This window comes from Anopheles ziemanni, chromosome 2 (genome assembly GCF_943734765.1).
Source record: "Anopheles ziemanni chromosome 2, idAnoZiCoDA_A2_x.2, whole genome shotgun sequence".
NCBI classification, from domain to species: domain Eukaryota; kingdom Metazoa; phylum Arthropoda; class Insecta; order Diptera; family Culicidae; genus Anopheles; species Anopheles ziemanni.
Window position 1 is genome coordinate 35,132,172 of NC_080705.1, and position 17,366 is coordinate 35,149,537.

General features: G+C 46.0%; 2 protein-coding genes across 2 annotated transcripts in view; one reads left to right on the forward strand and one right to left on the reverse strand.

Moving 5' to 3' along the window:
* The window catches only part of LOC131282406 (phosphopentomutase), a 52,929-nt gene extending 41,594 nt beyond the window's left edge, over positions 1–11,335 (reverse strand). Inside the window, exon 1 of the mRNA XM_058311861.1 lies at positions 11,308–11,335. The gene's annotated coding sequence lies outside the window, so the exon portion shown is untranslated. The remainder of the gene's footprint in view (positions 1–11,307) is intronic.
* LOC131282408 (uncharacterized) lies at positions 9,420–13,386 on the forward strand. The gene is made up of 4 exons (XM_058311862.1): positions 9,420–10,241; positions 12,189–12,341; positions 12,655–12,838; positions 12,912–13,386. The coding sequence occupies exons 1-4, from the start codon at positions 9,696–9,698 to the stop codon at positions 13,355–13,357; spliced, it is 1,329 nt and encodes a 442-aa protein (XP_058167845.1). The 5' UTR covers positions 9,420–9,695; the 3' UTR covers positions 13,358–13,386.
* Positions 13,387–17,366: the final 3,980 nt, after the last annotated feature.

Here is a 17,366-nt window from a genome sequence, read left to right on the forward strand (position 1 = left end):
CAACACCATCGCTACTTATCGAAGAAGTAATTATGGATGACGCATGGGAATACTCGATTCTGATAGGATTGACGTCAAGTTTAAAAAAAAAAACAAGGTGACGAGCCAGTTTTAGTTGTCCCCAGCTTCGAATACCAGCACCACAATATAAGCTATCTGACACATTTGGTTAAGAGTAGTGTTAGGTCGTGTGCTACTGTGCTACCCAACATACACAGCACAGCAAAGTGTGGCACCACACACGACACAGAAAAACATTGTGGTACCACAGTAAATTTTCATAGCATTATACCAATAAATGTTATGAATTTGGTTCCTTGGTATACCAATTCCATAGCTACCATTTTTATGTGGCTCGGCATCCCCTAGTGGGATAAGGCCTCTCTCCGAAGAGAGTTTTTGTGACCAAAAGACGGTATATTATAGATCCGTGGTCAGCCGTTCATAATACCGGAGGGTGCTAGACTCGAGATTCCCTACCATAGCTACCAAATTATAAGAATAAAGTGTATAAACCAGTCTTGTAATTTTGAACATCGTTATCACATAATCTTTACATTATTATTTGTATAAAAAAATGCAACCATACGAAAAAATGCTACGATTCAAGCGCGATAGGACCAAATCCAAGAATACAGCCACGAATGCCACGAATTTAAAATTCCAAAAACAGAATTTTTGAATAGATTAGCTTTTAACGACTACTGATTTCTTATAAGGAACACATTTTAATTTGCTTTAAATAGCTTATGGATTATATATTAAAGTGTTGAATGGAAGTGTAAAGGGCTAAAGCCCATATCGAGCAAACATAGTATCAAGTAAAATTAAGCACCTTATCCTAGTTGTTCCTTAGAAACTGTGTACCAATTTTGTATTGTTCAATCCTGGGACACTTTTCCATCCTTTTGTGGTTTTTTGCGCGCAGAGTTACAACACTCTGCACACAATTTTTGAATCAAACACTTTGCACACACTGACCATTTCGAATCGAAAAGGTGTTGCTGAATAAATAGAGATGATGTATGACTGTAGGATACTTTACTGTGCTACCACAAATGCACAGCACAGTAAACTGTGTTTGGTATCACAGTACGGTACATCAAAAAGTGTTACTTGACCCAACACTAGTTAAGACCGTTTCCACTTCTTTCTGGACGTATATCTTTAAAACATATATCTTGAAAGTGGCATTGCTGCCGTTGCGACTTAATTGTGCAATAAAATAAACGGTTTGCAAATGTTTGATGAAGGTGTGTTTACATCGCAATTGCAACTATATGGAACCAGTTAAAAATAAAACCTGACTGTTTAATAATTTGATTGCAGAGGAAATTTCAGCATATCAAGTTGTATGGAGGAGATAACGAAAAAAAAGAAAGACAAAAACACATAACGCAGCCCAGTTTCAACAGCACCATAAATCAACATACAAAACGGCTCCATTTTATAGCTATCATCGCAACCATCGGCGTCTAAAAATAGCGACAACGGTAGTAAAAACGAGACATCAACTGCCCTAACCTTCCTTCTTTGAGCTCAACCATTCTTCCGACCATCTCCGATACATTTGTGCTACCTTTGGCAACACGGCGTAAAGGGTGTAACTGTAACCGTCCGTAAACCTGCCTTTATTTTGCACATTACGTACACACAATTACGCGGCACGACTGACGAAGGGGTAATTACGACCTCCCCTCCCCCCTGGCGGACCCGGACGGGTCACTAATAAATGCAACAGTTTCCTCAGCTGCATCTATTATGGCGATTAGCTGAAACAGGCTCCGATGGGGAGCCACGCTCGGACCGATGACGCCGGGGAACGGTGGACAACTATTTTTTCAATCGATTATAAAGCCCTTAATCCAATCATAAGCATCTCCGTGTGTCGCGCGGTGGTCAATTAAAGATTGATCGCGAAAAGGACATTCCTTGCGTGCTGTTTGCCGACTTCAACAAACACCCTGTTGTGTGACAGAGCGTGATGGTTTTGGTATGTCTAATTTGCTTTGCGGAAATGGTACAAATTTGTATTGCACCCTTCATTTGATAGCCTTCCTTTGTTTGCGACCATCCCGTTCGTCGCCATCTTCATCTCGTTGTTTTTATTTCCTTTTCTTCTCTCGCAATCTTTCGCAGCGTTTAACCCGTGGCCGGCGCTCACCGTGTCCGCGATCTGCCTGATCGGGCTGGTCCTGTTGAAGTCGGTCCGAAATCTCCTAGCGCCACCATTCGTCATCCTCACCGACCGAAAAGAGGCAATGTTTAGCTTTCCGACGCGCTTCAGGATGAAGGTAAATATTTGCAGCACCATTAAATCGATTACGAAACAGGACCGAGGGGGGACTCTGAGAGCCTACCGTGGTTTTGGGGATGGCCGTGGCTCGCTTTTCGTCCCGTCGTTTGTTCGTCGCTCAGGAGCAACATCAACATCTGCCCGACATAGATTTCGTCCTCGTGGAGATGTTGATGTTTTTGAACGGCAGTTCAAGCTGTGTTCTCCTCAAGGGTAATTTATGCTCGACGATGAAGCAAAAATGAAAATGTTTGCATCTTTGCTAGAAGATTTATCCAATTCTCATTTAGATTTCTGGTTGTCAAACAAAGACCAGAAACCTTGATCGAAGGGAAGCTTAAATTGAAAAATTGTGAAATTATTTTTAACCAAGAAACCACACGTTGTGACCATGGACATAAACCAAAACAATTACTTAGCATCAGTCGCATCATTACAAATAAAATCCAAACGGCAGCAAGTCATGACCAGCTGCTCCATTATCCAATGGCGCCATTTTTATGCTCCTTAAAACCATCGTATTATCGATCATGAAAGTTTCATCGATAATACTGATGATTGACAATGATAGGCAATTAAAAGGTGCCGGCTGCCCGCGCGAAGATTTGTCTTCATCACCAGATACGGGCCCGCTTTGTTCCGAGTGCGACTCTGCCCCACGACACCCCTCGATCACGTGTCCTTTTTCCTCGCTGGTTGACTCAGAAACAGAGGGCAGCGTGGTACGTGAGGACTCACCTCGATACAACCCACATTACGGGCCGGCAAGAAAGGTAAAAGCGATAAGGGAGTTGAAATGAGCGTGAGAAAAACATGATACTGTCATGGCGTAAACAAAACAACCTCTTCTCGAAGCCTTTCGTCATTTGTTTACAGCTGGCTGTCTTCGGAGAAATTCTTTTGTTTCACACCTGTCTAGTCAAAAAGTTCCCAATCGTTCGCTATCATTGTCATGCAGAAAAGGCCTCAAAGTATTAGCTTATCAAACAAACACGTAAAGTGACACCAAAGCAAAGAATAAGAAATATTCGCAAGGCACAGGCAATCGTAGAGTTATGACGTCCGATGCCGCCGGACTTCGCCGACACCCACAATTGCTGTGCCATTGTCAATTTTTGGTGTTCCCGAATTAGCACGCAGAAGTCCATAGTCGAAAGGCACTGGAGCAAAAACGCGTAGATGGCCGATCGTTGTAGCCTTAGATAAACCCGAACAATAAGACAGTTGCCAACGGTTACCCCATCACCGTTCCGCGTATCTCCTGACCACCGAGACGATTTTGAGGAAAGTTTCTTTCTAGAAATCGGGCATATCAGTCCGAAAAATTTCCCGCGCCTCTTACTTAGTCAATTCTGAGCTCAGTATCTCCAAAGCGGAGAGGAAGCCGATCTTTGATACAGATCAGCGTATCAGCGTGCAGTAGGTTTCCCTGGAACCAGGAATTGAGCCGAAGAGACATCTTCCATTCTCGCGGGCCGTGCTGCGCTCGTGTGTGGATGATAAGCGTAAGCGCTCCAACGACAATCTTATCGATACACTATCCGACCGCTGCGAAGATCTCCGAGTAAAGATGCATCTTCTCCGTCCCACCTGTCAACGAGTCACGCCAGCTCCCAGGCACGATAGGATGCTTCTTCTTACGGCCGGTCATTATCGCCCCCGGGCCCAAGAGGATCCGCCCGAAACAATGTGTCCCCGCCGGCGTCCGCCACACATCGACGGTGCACATCAACAAGCTGGCGGCGATGTGAAACTATAAAGCCATTGACACACTTCCGACCATCAGTCTTCCGATCGGTGTCGGCCGGAGTGCAGCGGTTCTGATTAGGGTTGCGCATGCAGCAGCAAGAGCAGGAGCTTCTCGAGTCTTCAGGGCAGTTGGATCGTACGTCGAGAGTGTGCCGATCCGGGCAGTGCAACGGGAGGAGTCTCCGTGTCAGAAGAAGCGCCACTATAGGAAAGTTACCATCATAGCGAGCGAGTAGGATTTACCGTAGCGATAGTGCTGCCAGCGTGCAAGTGAATGTACAACAACGGGAACAAACGACCACGAGTACGCCCCACCAGTGCCAGAGTGCGTGAGCGATTCGGGACATTGGCGAACAGTGTGTGCGCCCACAGGACTGCCGATCCGGACTCTTGAGTGTGTCGTTGTCGAATCCGTTTTTGAGTTACGTTTGAACACCCTCCCGGCGTTGCATTATGCGCGGTAGTTTCCTACGACTTGACCAGCTCACCGGTGGCTCACGCAAGTCCTTCGACGATGGACCGCACGTGCCGGACATCGTCAACAGCATCTACGCGGCGCTGGTGATCGGCCCGCTAGTGGTCGGGTACTGGCGTGGTACCTGGAACCTGATGGATTCGCTGCTGTTTCCGCACGATGAACTGTGTCGCATGAGTGTCCTGCTGATGTTCGGACTCGGTGGACACCTGCTGTTTATGCTTCTGCAGGGCAAGCTGCAGCAATGGCTGAACACGGACGATCATCCGGTAGCGTTTTACCTGTGGTCGCGTATCTACACGTATGTCTACGGTGCGATGTGTGTCAGTACCTGGCGTGGCGGATGGATACTGATCGATCATTACGCCCCACCGAACCTGCTGTTCTTCATTGAGGCATCGCTCGTGGTGCTACTATTGCTAGCCTCGGTGCAGGCATTCTGTAACGTTGCCGGTGCACCGTTCGTGAACGATTGTCCGGATGGTTATTTCTCCGTGCCGACGTATTTCAAATCCAAGGTAAGCGGTTTCTTCAGATCGAGTTCGAGCGCGCCAGGCGAAGGCTTTCCCTTATCGATTGTCCGATTGATAGTCGGGATTTCTCCAATCAGCAGCAACGAAGCACGTTTGGTTTTCATTCCACTTGATCTATATTACTTTATGGAGAGGGTTTTTGCAAAACATGGTCACAATGTGTGCCCACGGTGGGCAACATAAAAATGGTCAATTCCATGCTACATTGTAGTAACATTTATTTATTCTAAAATAGATAAACAAAAGTTAGTTGAATAACAACAATCCGATATAACTTAAAAGTGCAAGAAGAATTAGCATCCAGTAGAAGTTATATGTCTTAAAGTGCTACATATATTAGCATCCAATCAAGTTTATAGAATTTGTAAAACTAATTACATTTTATCCACTTGCCAAAAGACCGTATTATTTTAATATCAAAGAACCTTCTCTTCGACAACAAACTAAATCGACTTAAAACGATTGATTAAACAATATTGTTTATCAAATGGTAGCGTCTAGTTTCAAGTACGTCGGCGGGTTATGTCGAAGATTGACTGAGCTATGAATTCGCCATCGCAATATTCATTCGTACTCTGAAAAGCCATCTAAAGGCTCCGAAGATTAACCATGAAAGTGTTACAGGGCAATGAATCTGTTACATGTTTGTTGTGATGCCACTTTGCTGAAACCGCAAACTGCACCACATACAAGCATCAACGATGCACCCATCGAACTGAGTGGAATTTTACCTTGAAAACGGTTGTTTAATCACGCCGGCAAACCACGATAATCCTTGCCACCGATGCCGCATCCGATGTGTCGCTCCCAAACCCACACACACACACACACACATGATGCAACCGTTCATTCAAATTGGATCTAGATGGAAAATCCCCATCGCCGATTGATTCATGCTCTGGAAGCTACACACGATGGAACTGAACCGAGATTATCACCGGTGTTTCCTTCTCTCTCCGTGCGCTTGCTTACTGATACGGAAGCAGAGATGCGTACCCAATTCCGGTGCGTTGTTGTTGTCACCGCCGCCGCCGCCGTCACCAAACGGCCTCGGGTTGATACGGGAGCTACTCTGGCCGACCTACGGCACCGTAGACCACGCAAGACGGCTTGCGTACATCACCCTTACACAGTCGACAGCGGCTCAACCCGGCGCAGCGTTGGAGCAGACAGCGGGACGGAGCAGTTCGCCCGCTGATCTCTTTATTGCGTTGATAACGCTCGAGTATTTGTTTGATAATCGTGGTAAGGTCTCGCTGCTAGACGACGCTCGCTATCCTCTCGCTCGACTGTCCACCGTGGCGTAACGAACACGCTCACCTTATGATCGCGATTCGCGGAACGCGCCATCTGGGGGATCAACCGACTGCCGGGTAGGGTCGTCCAGTCCAGTGCGTTCTTGCTTCACAATGTAATGCACCACAAACACACACACGCAGCTGCATATGTCCCCATATGGGAGGCCAAACAAATCAAAGCTTCCGTTTGGTTTACCTTTTTGCGCTCCGTTGAGAGTACGCCATAAGATCCCCGGCTATTGGGGACAAGTTTGTGTAAAATTCCAAGGATCAGCGGGGAAATCTAATCTTTTCCGGTTTGAAAAAAATAAATAAAACACAATTGTTTTTTCATCGACCAAGACATAATTTTGTCTCGGCTGAATTTTTTTAAAGAACCCAGTTTTGGTGAACTGAAGAAATGAAAGTAGATCATCGACTCTTCTAGATCCTATGTTTGTCGCGAGTCATCGTACATTCTGGAGTAGCTTATCAACAAACTTCGTTCATAAACATTGACATTTCACTAGCGGTGTCCACGAAGAAGCGCTTAGAACTTGTACCAGCTGTTAGGACTATCAAGAAACGACCAAGGAAAAGCCGAACTGATCGTATCCCTAGGTAGGACGATAATGATCCTACAAAACAGATACAACAACATGAAGCATTGGAACGCATACACCTATCCACCAAGGGTGGCTATAGATAGCATTTGCTGGATCAAGTGTCACAGCGAGAGTTGTACCATCCAGTACTAGCACATCTATCTGATCGCGAACAGATACTGCACTGGAATCTGTTATACTAGCATCAACAAGCTGACAGACGCAATGCACCCACTCCAAGGTATGGCAACATTGCCCGGGGGCATGGTTGGATTTGCGTATTTCCGCTGTGAAAAACAAAAAACCGGACCGACACCGAGTGGAGTCGCACACTACGAAACCGAAGGGAGGAAACAACAAGCTGACCCCTTGGCACGGACACTCGGACACAGGCTCGATGTGTGCAGGAAGGACCGGACGCTGGACGGTCACTCCTCCAGTATCCAGACCGGTCACTCTCACGCACAAACATCGCGTTTGCGATGCCGCACCAGCACCACACTGACCACCACCAGCTGCTGGAGGGCGGCAGGCTTGATGTGCGGATTAGGAGAGGGTGGGTTTCGACGATGGCGATGATGTCGTCGGTCGGGGTTGCGTCGACTGCGACGATCGGCTCCGGTCGCAGTGGCGCACAATCGTCCTACACACTCGTGTGCCAGCAGACGGACCCGTACGCAGCGGGGCCCAGTGGCTGATTAGAACAATTTGGATGATAACAGTCCATTCCCGATCTGCGGCTGATTCGGATGATTCGGGCTAATCTGATTACTCGATTCCCGCGCGCTTGCTGAGCCCTGGTACCGCCAACAGATCGCCAGAAGTGGTACCGTTTTCGACGTTCACGATCGAACGCGGATCGTTCGCGACCGTTCCGCTGCCGTTCGATCCGTTGTGCCGACCACTCCACACCAGAACCGACGTTCGGTGTTCAGCTCACCAAAGGAGCCATTCGACGGCTACCAGTGACAGTGGACTTTGTGGTGTGTAGACCGTGCAAATCGGTCCCTTTAGCGGTGGGGTTCGGGGATCCTTTTACGAGCACCAGCAGCCAGAGCACTGTGAAAAGCCAAGAAATTCCCCTTCCGAAATCTTGTGTACGGCGGTGCGTATAGGGTACGCACTGGCCTGCGGACAGTGCGCCAAAAGTGACCGCGTACGGATATCAATTGGATTATCATCAAATTTAACATAACCGCACATTAGCGCACGCCGTACCCATTTCGTGTGATTTATTCAAATTGTGAGTCGCTAGATGAAAAAATATATATACACCGACGCCGTCGACGATCCGCAAAATCTGCGTACAGCGGGCGGATGGTGGTAGCAACATTGTTTGCCAGTGCATAACAGTCGCCCCCGTGCAAGGTGATCATGGTGAACACGATACGGAAAGTTGATCGCCTACCGATGGCAAATGGCAAACCCACAACGAGTAAAGCCTAGTCGATTTCCCGTGCTCCTCAGTTGCCTACCGGCTAGACCCTCCTATGACACATCACGGTGCTTCCCTTCCTAACCATATCTTTATAACGGGCAATTCGGTTAAAATAAATCCGCTACCACTTAACGGACTGATTGACCCGATTCCATCGCTTCACTTCCTTTACACCATACCTTTATTATTGACGCGTTATCTTCAGCTACTAGTAGCCTAGCTTAGGTTCGTTGGACGCTGTTGCCGATAGCAACAAACGAAGTGGCCGTGGGGAGCGTCGTTGCAAGTGACAGATGATTAAAATCTGCCAAAGATATTGCCCTTGTGTTTCCCACTGTGTGGAGAAGGTGTGGAGTTGCGTGATTGGAAAACAGAACCCTAAGGTGCATATGTTTAAATTGTACCATCTGCACTGTGTCTGTTTGGTAGAATGTTATCTCTTATCGCGCATGCGAGCTCCTGCGTAAGCGCCTCATCTTGCCTATCACTGAGAGCCAAAAACATTGGATACCTCGCTATGTGTGCGCCACCGTTTTGCGTTCGCATCTGAAGTGACGTATGGTTCTTGCCTCTACAGGTCATTTTCACCGTATGACGGCGTTGTTTTCCCGCTCTTATCAGCAGCAAACCTGCTGTTCACCTGTTTATCATTTTGGGAAGTAGTAGCAGACACCTACACGGTCGCCAGTCGCAACCACCAATTGGAAGCACAATAATGTCGTTCTTTATCGAGGGCGGTGGTGGTATCGACCGAAATCGGACCTTTTTTCCGTGCCGTGTGACCGTGAAAAGCCGCACGAGGGCGGGTGTTATCGGGGCGACCGATTCCGACCGAACGGTCATTCTAAGGCGGTATGTTCTATTGCTTGCAGTGCGGTGATTCATCTGTGCAATTACGACTGCAGCACGAAAGTGGATGCAAACAATCTACCGCATCGGTGCGTCCAATGCTACAGCTGATGCGGATGCTGGATGTGAACTGACTACTGAGAGAATGTGAGAACGGGTGCCTCCGGGTTAGTTCGCCGATAGTTTTGTAAGTCCGAAAAAGAAGAGAAAAAAAAGGAAGGAGAAATAGTTGTGTGTGTCACGACGGGACCTAGAAAGCCGCCGGCGCAGTGTGGCTAAGAAAAAAGTGAATGTACATCAACGCGCGACGGAAGGGCGGCGACCGTGCGTGGATGTCTGTCGGTGGAGATTGTTGGCAGGTGTTGAAAGCGTGATTACCTCGCCACCGCAGTGATTAAACGGCGCGTGGCCTAAGGCAACGGGATCAGAACGAAGTCACACACACGGAGGGAAATCGCCCCGGCAACGTCAGTATGCGGGGCAGCATCGCCGGGATCGAGGATGGTATTGCCGGCGCGAGAGTTGGTGCGAGCTACCACCGGCTCCTGCTGGAGCTGATCGACTACCTGTACGCGTCGCTGGTCGTGGCCCCGCTGGTGGTGTGCTACTGGCGCGGCACCTGGAACCTGATGGGCGACTACATCTTCCCGTCGGACCTGACGACCAGCCTCGTCGTTTCGCTCGTCATCGGCATCGTGGGCCACATCGTGTTCAACATCTTCCAGGCGACGCTCCGGCGGCACCTGAACGCGGACAAGCACCGGATAGCGTACTACCTCGGGTCGCGCATGTACACCGCCATCTACGGCGTCATCTGCGTGAACGGGTGGCGCGGAGGCTGGCAGTTGATCGATCTGTACACGACGCACGATGTGCTGTACGTGGTGCTGATCACACTGGGCTGTATTTTCATCCTGGCCTGCCTGAAGGGCGTGCGGAACGTCATGGGCACCCCGTTCCTAATCATTAACGACTCGCGGCGGGAGTACTTCGACGTACCGACGTACTTCAAGCTAACGGTGAGAAGCGCGCCCCGGGGGCCGCAGTCGCAGTAATCGCTTTCGCATGCTAAGCTTAATGGGCTTACCGGGAGGGTGGAATAATATTTTCCGTCCCCCAACGGGCGTTTTAACAACACATCCTGCTCTTATGACATTCGTGAGACAAACACTTGTTTTAAACCTTCAAACCCTGCACGTGTCTAGATCCCGGACATCGGTGATATAATACGCTTACAGCTGACCGACGGCGGTACTCTCTTCAGGACCTCGATGCAATAAAACCCCACCTTTAAACACTAGGAAAAGCCAACAAGCGAATACACTCCACCTTTGAGCCGACAGCGTCATGGGCTCTCCATTATCCAGCCGCCTTTAAAAGTAATCCTCCGTTGGCCAAGCGGTCAAACGTGTACAGCGCAACAGGAATACGGCCAGCGTTAAGCATTTAAGTAACGCCTTTAAGTGCTCACTTCCTTATCGTAACCGCTAGTTTTTAATTGTCAACTCGCCCAGCTACACTGGGGGAAGGAATATCATCAGTCCTGTTGCATGCAATATTTTTTCCATACACGTGGAAGCTCAATAGCGAACGACAAATAGGTTTGTCCTTCGAGCTTAACTATTTGCGCCGACTTTATTGAAGACTTCCTATGTTATGTTCCGCATCCAAAGAGATTTCATTTGCATACCTTACGCTCAGAACGCTCGCCACAAAGGTCTCGGGCCAGATAAGGACTAACCTTCTATCGGTCAGCAATAAACGTGAAATTAAAGAAACAACCTAATTATCTCATCGCAAATTTTGATTAATTGCTTCCATTATCAAACAAACACAGGCGATTTGATTTGGGACTTTATCGGTGAGGGGATATTTTTATCCCACAAACAAACCCAGACAGCTGTCTGGACGCGTCCACAATCCGACGGTTCGCTGCCTATCATTTGATCTTATTCCCACGACGGAGCGCACCCCACGATAAATGATGATAAGGAACACAAACTTGTACCATCTGAGGGGTTTTATTTACCTGTTTTACCACGCCTGTTTGGTAGAAGTTAATGTTTGTATATTTTTGGGACTTACCAAATTGACGCGACGTCGTTCGCAAGGCTGTAAAAGAAAAGCAAACTTTATAAAAGCTTTAGTACAACTTAATTTACATAGCATGGACAAAACTGACCATCGCGACCAGAATCATTGGACATCAGACGCATTCCCGACAACTAAAATGGTGTTTTTTCCTTTTGTTACAAACACGGGTGGCAAAGTAAACTAAAATAAATTTTAGGGGGGTAAAAGTGAAACCCAAAATGAATTACGGGGGTAAAAGTGGAACCGAAAATGTATTCTTTACTTCCTTCTAACAGACAAAAAGAAGACGACTTTCGGCTTCCCGAGCCTATTTTCAGTCTTACCTATCCCAAATCTCGTTCCCTTTTTTTGTTAGGTACTATTAGAGTGAGTCCGGACTCACAGGTCCGGATGGTCTCTAATAACTTCCATTAATCACCATACTTCCATCCAATTTCTCATCGGAGTTTCCCTTGATTATTCCTCCATAAATGATCTACTTCTCCAAAAATACATTATTAAATTATTCACATCAAAGATCTGCCTCATTTCTTCATGAATTTCCTCTTATTAATATTCTTCATGTTACATCTTGTTTCTAAAGTACTTGTTTCTTAGTACTCCTACAAGTTGATGATTTCCATGGCAACTCCTATTATTCGAGTTTCAGTTGTCAAACCCCCAAATGATCAACTTTTCCTTACTACATTAATTTTACCATTGATATGAACAGCTGTACTAGGAATCACTCTCTATCAAGCAATTTCAGGAGAAAAATTCACAATAAAGAACCATTATAACAATTCTCGAAACATCTCCTTTATATTCCTTTTTCTCTCAATGATGGTATTAAAAATTCTTTTCTATTGCAATTGCTACTTTCTCCTCCACAGGGCTCTAAAGATCCCGGCCTATACGTGCTCGATTGCATGTTCTCCGTACTGGTGATTGGTTCGCTGGTCGTCTTCGTTTGGCGCGGCCTGTGGGTACTGCTGGACCTCAAACTTTTCCCCCACGATCAGGGCACCTCGGCGTGGGCCTCAGTGGTAAGTGGACGTGTTGAGCGAAATTTTCCATACCACGCGCTGCCAATATCCATCCATTCGCACAGTGAACACGCACAAATCGCGACACAAATGGCGGGGCTGATGAGGTGACAAAAGAATTCCCCAATGGGTCATACCCGAGAGGGTAATTGAGTAATCAGTCAGTATCACCTACGTTCGTTTGCTGTACACAAACAACTTATGAACTCCATAGAATTCCACCATCAGCACCAACAGCGTCTTCGGCACCTTGACAGCATTTGTCATTCAGATATTTATCATCCTTTCTTCCCGCTTATTGCTTCACCTCCAGATTATTGGCTATGGTGTGACCGGATTGACCTTCTCGCTGCAGCCCTTAATGCGGTGGACTTGCGATCGCCTCACCGGGTTCTGGCGCGTGGTCGTCGCGGACTTTTTCCTGTTCTTCAGCTTTATCGGCACAATCAACGTGTGGCGAGGCATTTGGCAAGCGCTAGATACATACTTCCTACCAGGTACTTTACTTCGGCAGTACGAAAATCCAAAATAATCTAACGGCTCTTTTTTCACCCTCTCGTAATCCCGCAGATGAAAAACTGCTAAGCAACTGGATTACACATGCAGTCTCGCTTCTGCTGCTGATCCTGCTAAACTGCTCCAACTCGGTGCTGGTTCGCGGTGTCTACATCGACGCGGAGGAACCGGCCGGCCAGTGCGTCGTGTTTCCGGTGTACTACATTCGGCTATTCTTCCAGAAGGAGCGCAACAAGAAACAGCGCCGCCTGTTCGAAGCCCTCGAACGGGCCGATCTTAACAACACTGGCGGGGTGGTGCAAGACAAGAAGCCCCCGCATACACATTTCCATCAGCAGCATCAACAACAGCAGCAGCTACAACAGCACCAAAAGCAGGAACACCACATTGTGGCCGACCAGAACCATCAGGTGATCCGGAACCTGGAAGCCGTACCGCTGACCATCATCGACGATCCGAAGAGCAACGGCGATCACAGCAGTCACGTGCCGACAAAGTGAGCCAAATTAGGATCGAAAGGGGGGCACACCCAAAGGGTGGACGCAGCTGGTCCACTTTAAAGCACTGAAGATAAACCAATAGCAGAGCTATTGCGGGCGAACGCTCCCCCGTAACGTAGTCCGGGGTATTTTTTAAACATCGAGGTATACCATATCCACTTCTGGTGAGAAGTGTACGCACGTCTCTATTCTTATTATTGCATTCCTAAACCACCATTAGCCAGTATGTGTAATGTATCGAAAAAGGCTTGTAGAATCCGAAACAGATCGGTTAAAAACATATGCGAAAAATTGTTAAGTAAAAAGATACCTTGCTACTTCGTCTATGTCATGTTTGAAGGAAGCCTTTGAATAAAAACCAACACCCAGCAGTATGTCTGACGAAGGATGTGTGTAATAGTCGTATAAGTAAGCGTTAGGTATGTTAGGATTTTTTTTTTCTATCATCTAAGGACCCATACTCGCTAAGCCGACTGTGCGCACTATACTTTAGCGATAAGTATCGATTTGCGGAAAAAGTGTACGAACAAAGGGAGTACCACTAGAAAGCGCCCAAGCACTCCTTTTTATTTATAAATGCAACATATGTTTTTTGTGTATATAATAGAAGCGAAACCGTCAACCGAACGTTTCGATTGTCTTTATTTTTCATATAAAATCCGAAACTGATTACGATTCAAAGAGTTAAAGTAAAAAAATTAACGACCCAAACCTAACTAGCATATCAAGAGAGGAAAAAAAGGCCACAAGTGTAATGCAGTCAAATTTAATGAACAAGAATCAACAAAACGGTTTGTAGGGTCCAAAAAAAACCCCCGTTGACGTAACAACGTACTGATAAGGGTTTTTTTTGTAGTCTCGAACATTCCATTGTCGGTACGACATCTGGGGTAGTCGTAATTGTAATGACTCATTTAAAATGTGCATTAAACAATTTTTAAGTCAGGGAAGCAGCAAATCAACAGAGTGAAATTTATTCATCCCCATTAACGAACACGTTTGTTGGGATTATTCAAATTGAAAATGTCGTTATGTTGTCACGTTTCTGCCTCGCTCAAAAGGGTCTCAAATGTTCTTGAGTGTGCTCTTGACCTTCGCGCCACATTACAAACCTATTCGGTGGGAGGAAACGCAGAGCCAATTTCATGCTCATTCCACCGTTAATTTCACGGCGGATATAGCGGTACAACCATTTCAATGTCATACAATTAGAAACGTTTTCGAGCGTGCCTTTAGCGAACGTGCCTTTGCGAGCGCTGGTAAAATGGACCATCATTAGTTCATCGCTAAGTTCCATCTGCCTGGATGGGAATGATTTGGAAGTGGTTCGGGATGGTCCGTTGGCGATCTGCCGGTCCCGCCGCATAAATCACATATTGGCACCATGCTGGCAGGGGACTCATTGATAAATTGACGTGCGCCATCCTCGGTCAGCCGTAAGCGTGTGGAAAGTAGGAAAAGTATTAGCCGCATCCGGGGCGCGGTACTCCATGGAACGAATGTAAAACGGAGCCCGGAGGGAAGTGAGGATATTTTTTTTTGCTCTGCATCCAACTTGTCGGCCCTCTAATTGGCAAACGTTTGACCGTAATCCACTGGATGTCGTAATAGGTGATTTAGGATGTATTAAACAAAAGTCACTCGTTCAACTGCGTACGATGTCGACGAATTCCATAAATCACCCCTACACAACCCATTCAACTTTGCCGGGAAACGAATGAATGAATGAATGCAAATGGGCTAATTTTTGTTACGGACCTAGGGAAGGTCCGTTTATTTATTTTAGATTTAATTAATTATTTCCTCCGGTATACGACTGAACGGTCTCTGATTGGGTACCCTCCAGGTCTGCCCAAGGGCTACACTGTATTAAAACCGAAAAACCGATCCAAGGTAGTACGATGATCTTACGCGCAGTGCAACAATGTGACAGATTATGTTAAAAAATCAGCAGAATCAATAATCAGAGCAAGTAAAGCCTTGAATAATATTGGAGTGACGCATTCGTTTCTTGATCTTAACTATGCCGCCATTCTTTAACTATGCACGCGTAGCGTATTTTCGAACTGATCTCTTCTGAGGATACTGATAACGATCCCAATTGATGAACATGCCTGCTCAACGCTTCTAATGAAGCGACACGGTCGAGATTATGCTAATAAGTGTCTGCCAACAAATGAGACGCGCCCGCCGCTTGAATGCGATCAGCGCAGCATAAAAATAGCGCGCGCATTTACGCACATCCACGAACACTTGTACAAGATCGGCGTCTGATGGTGACGCTAGAACGCTAATGGGATTTTGAGCAGCATCGCTGATGGATTACATGTGGCGATAAGTTTGAAACAACAATCTGAACCAAAAAAAAGTAAACACTTTTTCTTGAATGAAAACAGTAGGTAATACAAAGTTTTTAACTTAAAAACAGTGCTAATAACAACGATAAAATTTATGGGACCATTTGTTTGCCCCGGCGTACCTTTCATTGACCCGAGTCGGCCAGATAGTCAACACAACAAGCAACCAGAACAAAGTTGCAGCAATATGAAGCAAGTGCAATGACCAGAACTAAATGCATTGCACTTCCTACATAAATTGTGCAGAGTGTAGTATTAACACCACCAACTGCCCATTAGTGTATTACATCTTCACGCACAGTCACACGAAAACACTGGCACTAGGTTAAAAACAACAACACAACACCGACTACACAACATCATTTCATTTGGCACAAGCCTCCGCGATGGCGCTTACCATCGGAAGTGACCGAAATGTTAATGAAATACCGCGGCGGGCAGCATATTCTCGATTGTACCGCCTGACACAATGTTTCACCCAACCCACGGGTGGGAAATAGAACGAAGAAAATACCCCACCTAGAGACCATATGGTGGGTACGTTGGCAGGGTTCCAAAATTCTAGGCGACAAAAACTGTGCGGCAAAAGAGGTCGAAAAATATTCAAGGTAAAGGCCACGCTGGTTACGACAAACAATGATAATATTTAATTGTCAAGAAATATTCTTTTTTTAGATGAATAACATAATTATGCTGTGATGCAAACATCTTTTTTGAACGTGGAAATGTCTTCGACTTTCAAAATAAACTCAAATTTTAACTCACTTCGTAGCTAGTTCGACAACGAATTAGATCTCACGTTTTAAGAAGGAATTGATCTCAACGCAAAATGCAAACCATGCAGTGTTGAAAATGTCGTACTGAAGGTTAATACATATTGCACGGCGATCTCAATGCGCAACAGTGAAATACACCGCAAGACATTCGTTGCCGTTCGTTGAACTTTAATTACACCACGACAGTGAAGATTGAAACGCCACAGTGCATTTAGTTCTCCCACATTCGCAGCTCCACACATTAATCTTTTTCAAGCCTAATAAAAACATACATGCACGCATAGCAACTGAGTGGATAATTTACATTGCGATAGGCGGGGGGGAAAACGAGATTCTACAAGTTGTAGTTTGTTTGTCTACACGCCATCGAAATCCTTCGACTGGGATGCTCAAGAGCACCGGGCACGTTTTTGTGTTCGTTCAAGGCTTGGGTTTTCCCACCGTGGGTCGAGAAGAAAATTGTTAGAAGTAGCTCCCGACACAAATACGATTAAACATGTACGATCACAAGATTAAAAATGAAATGAACGAACATAATTTATCATTTTTGAACTATTTAAGATTTTTGTTCATTTTTATTATAATTCTAACGTATAGTTTCATTCGGAAAACAGTGTGTCTCGTACACAAATTCATAACGACCATGCGCCTCCATCGGATGCAGTACAATCATTCGTGGAGAACAAGGCGTCTCCATTAACAAAACAATCAATGTAATTTGGCTTTGGTAGGCACAAGATATGATAAATTTCTGTAAATTGTAATTTGTTTATTTTTTTAAATTAAATTATGTACAAGCATAAAACATTAATCTTACCAAATGTATGGTCTCTCTGACATCTATTTAAAACAAATCATTCCAATCGAAAAATATCA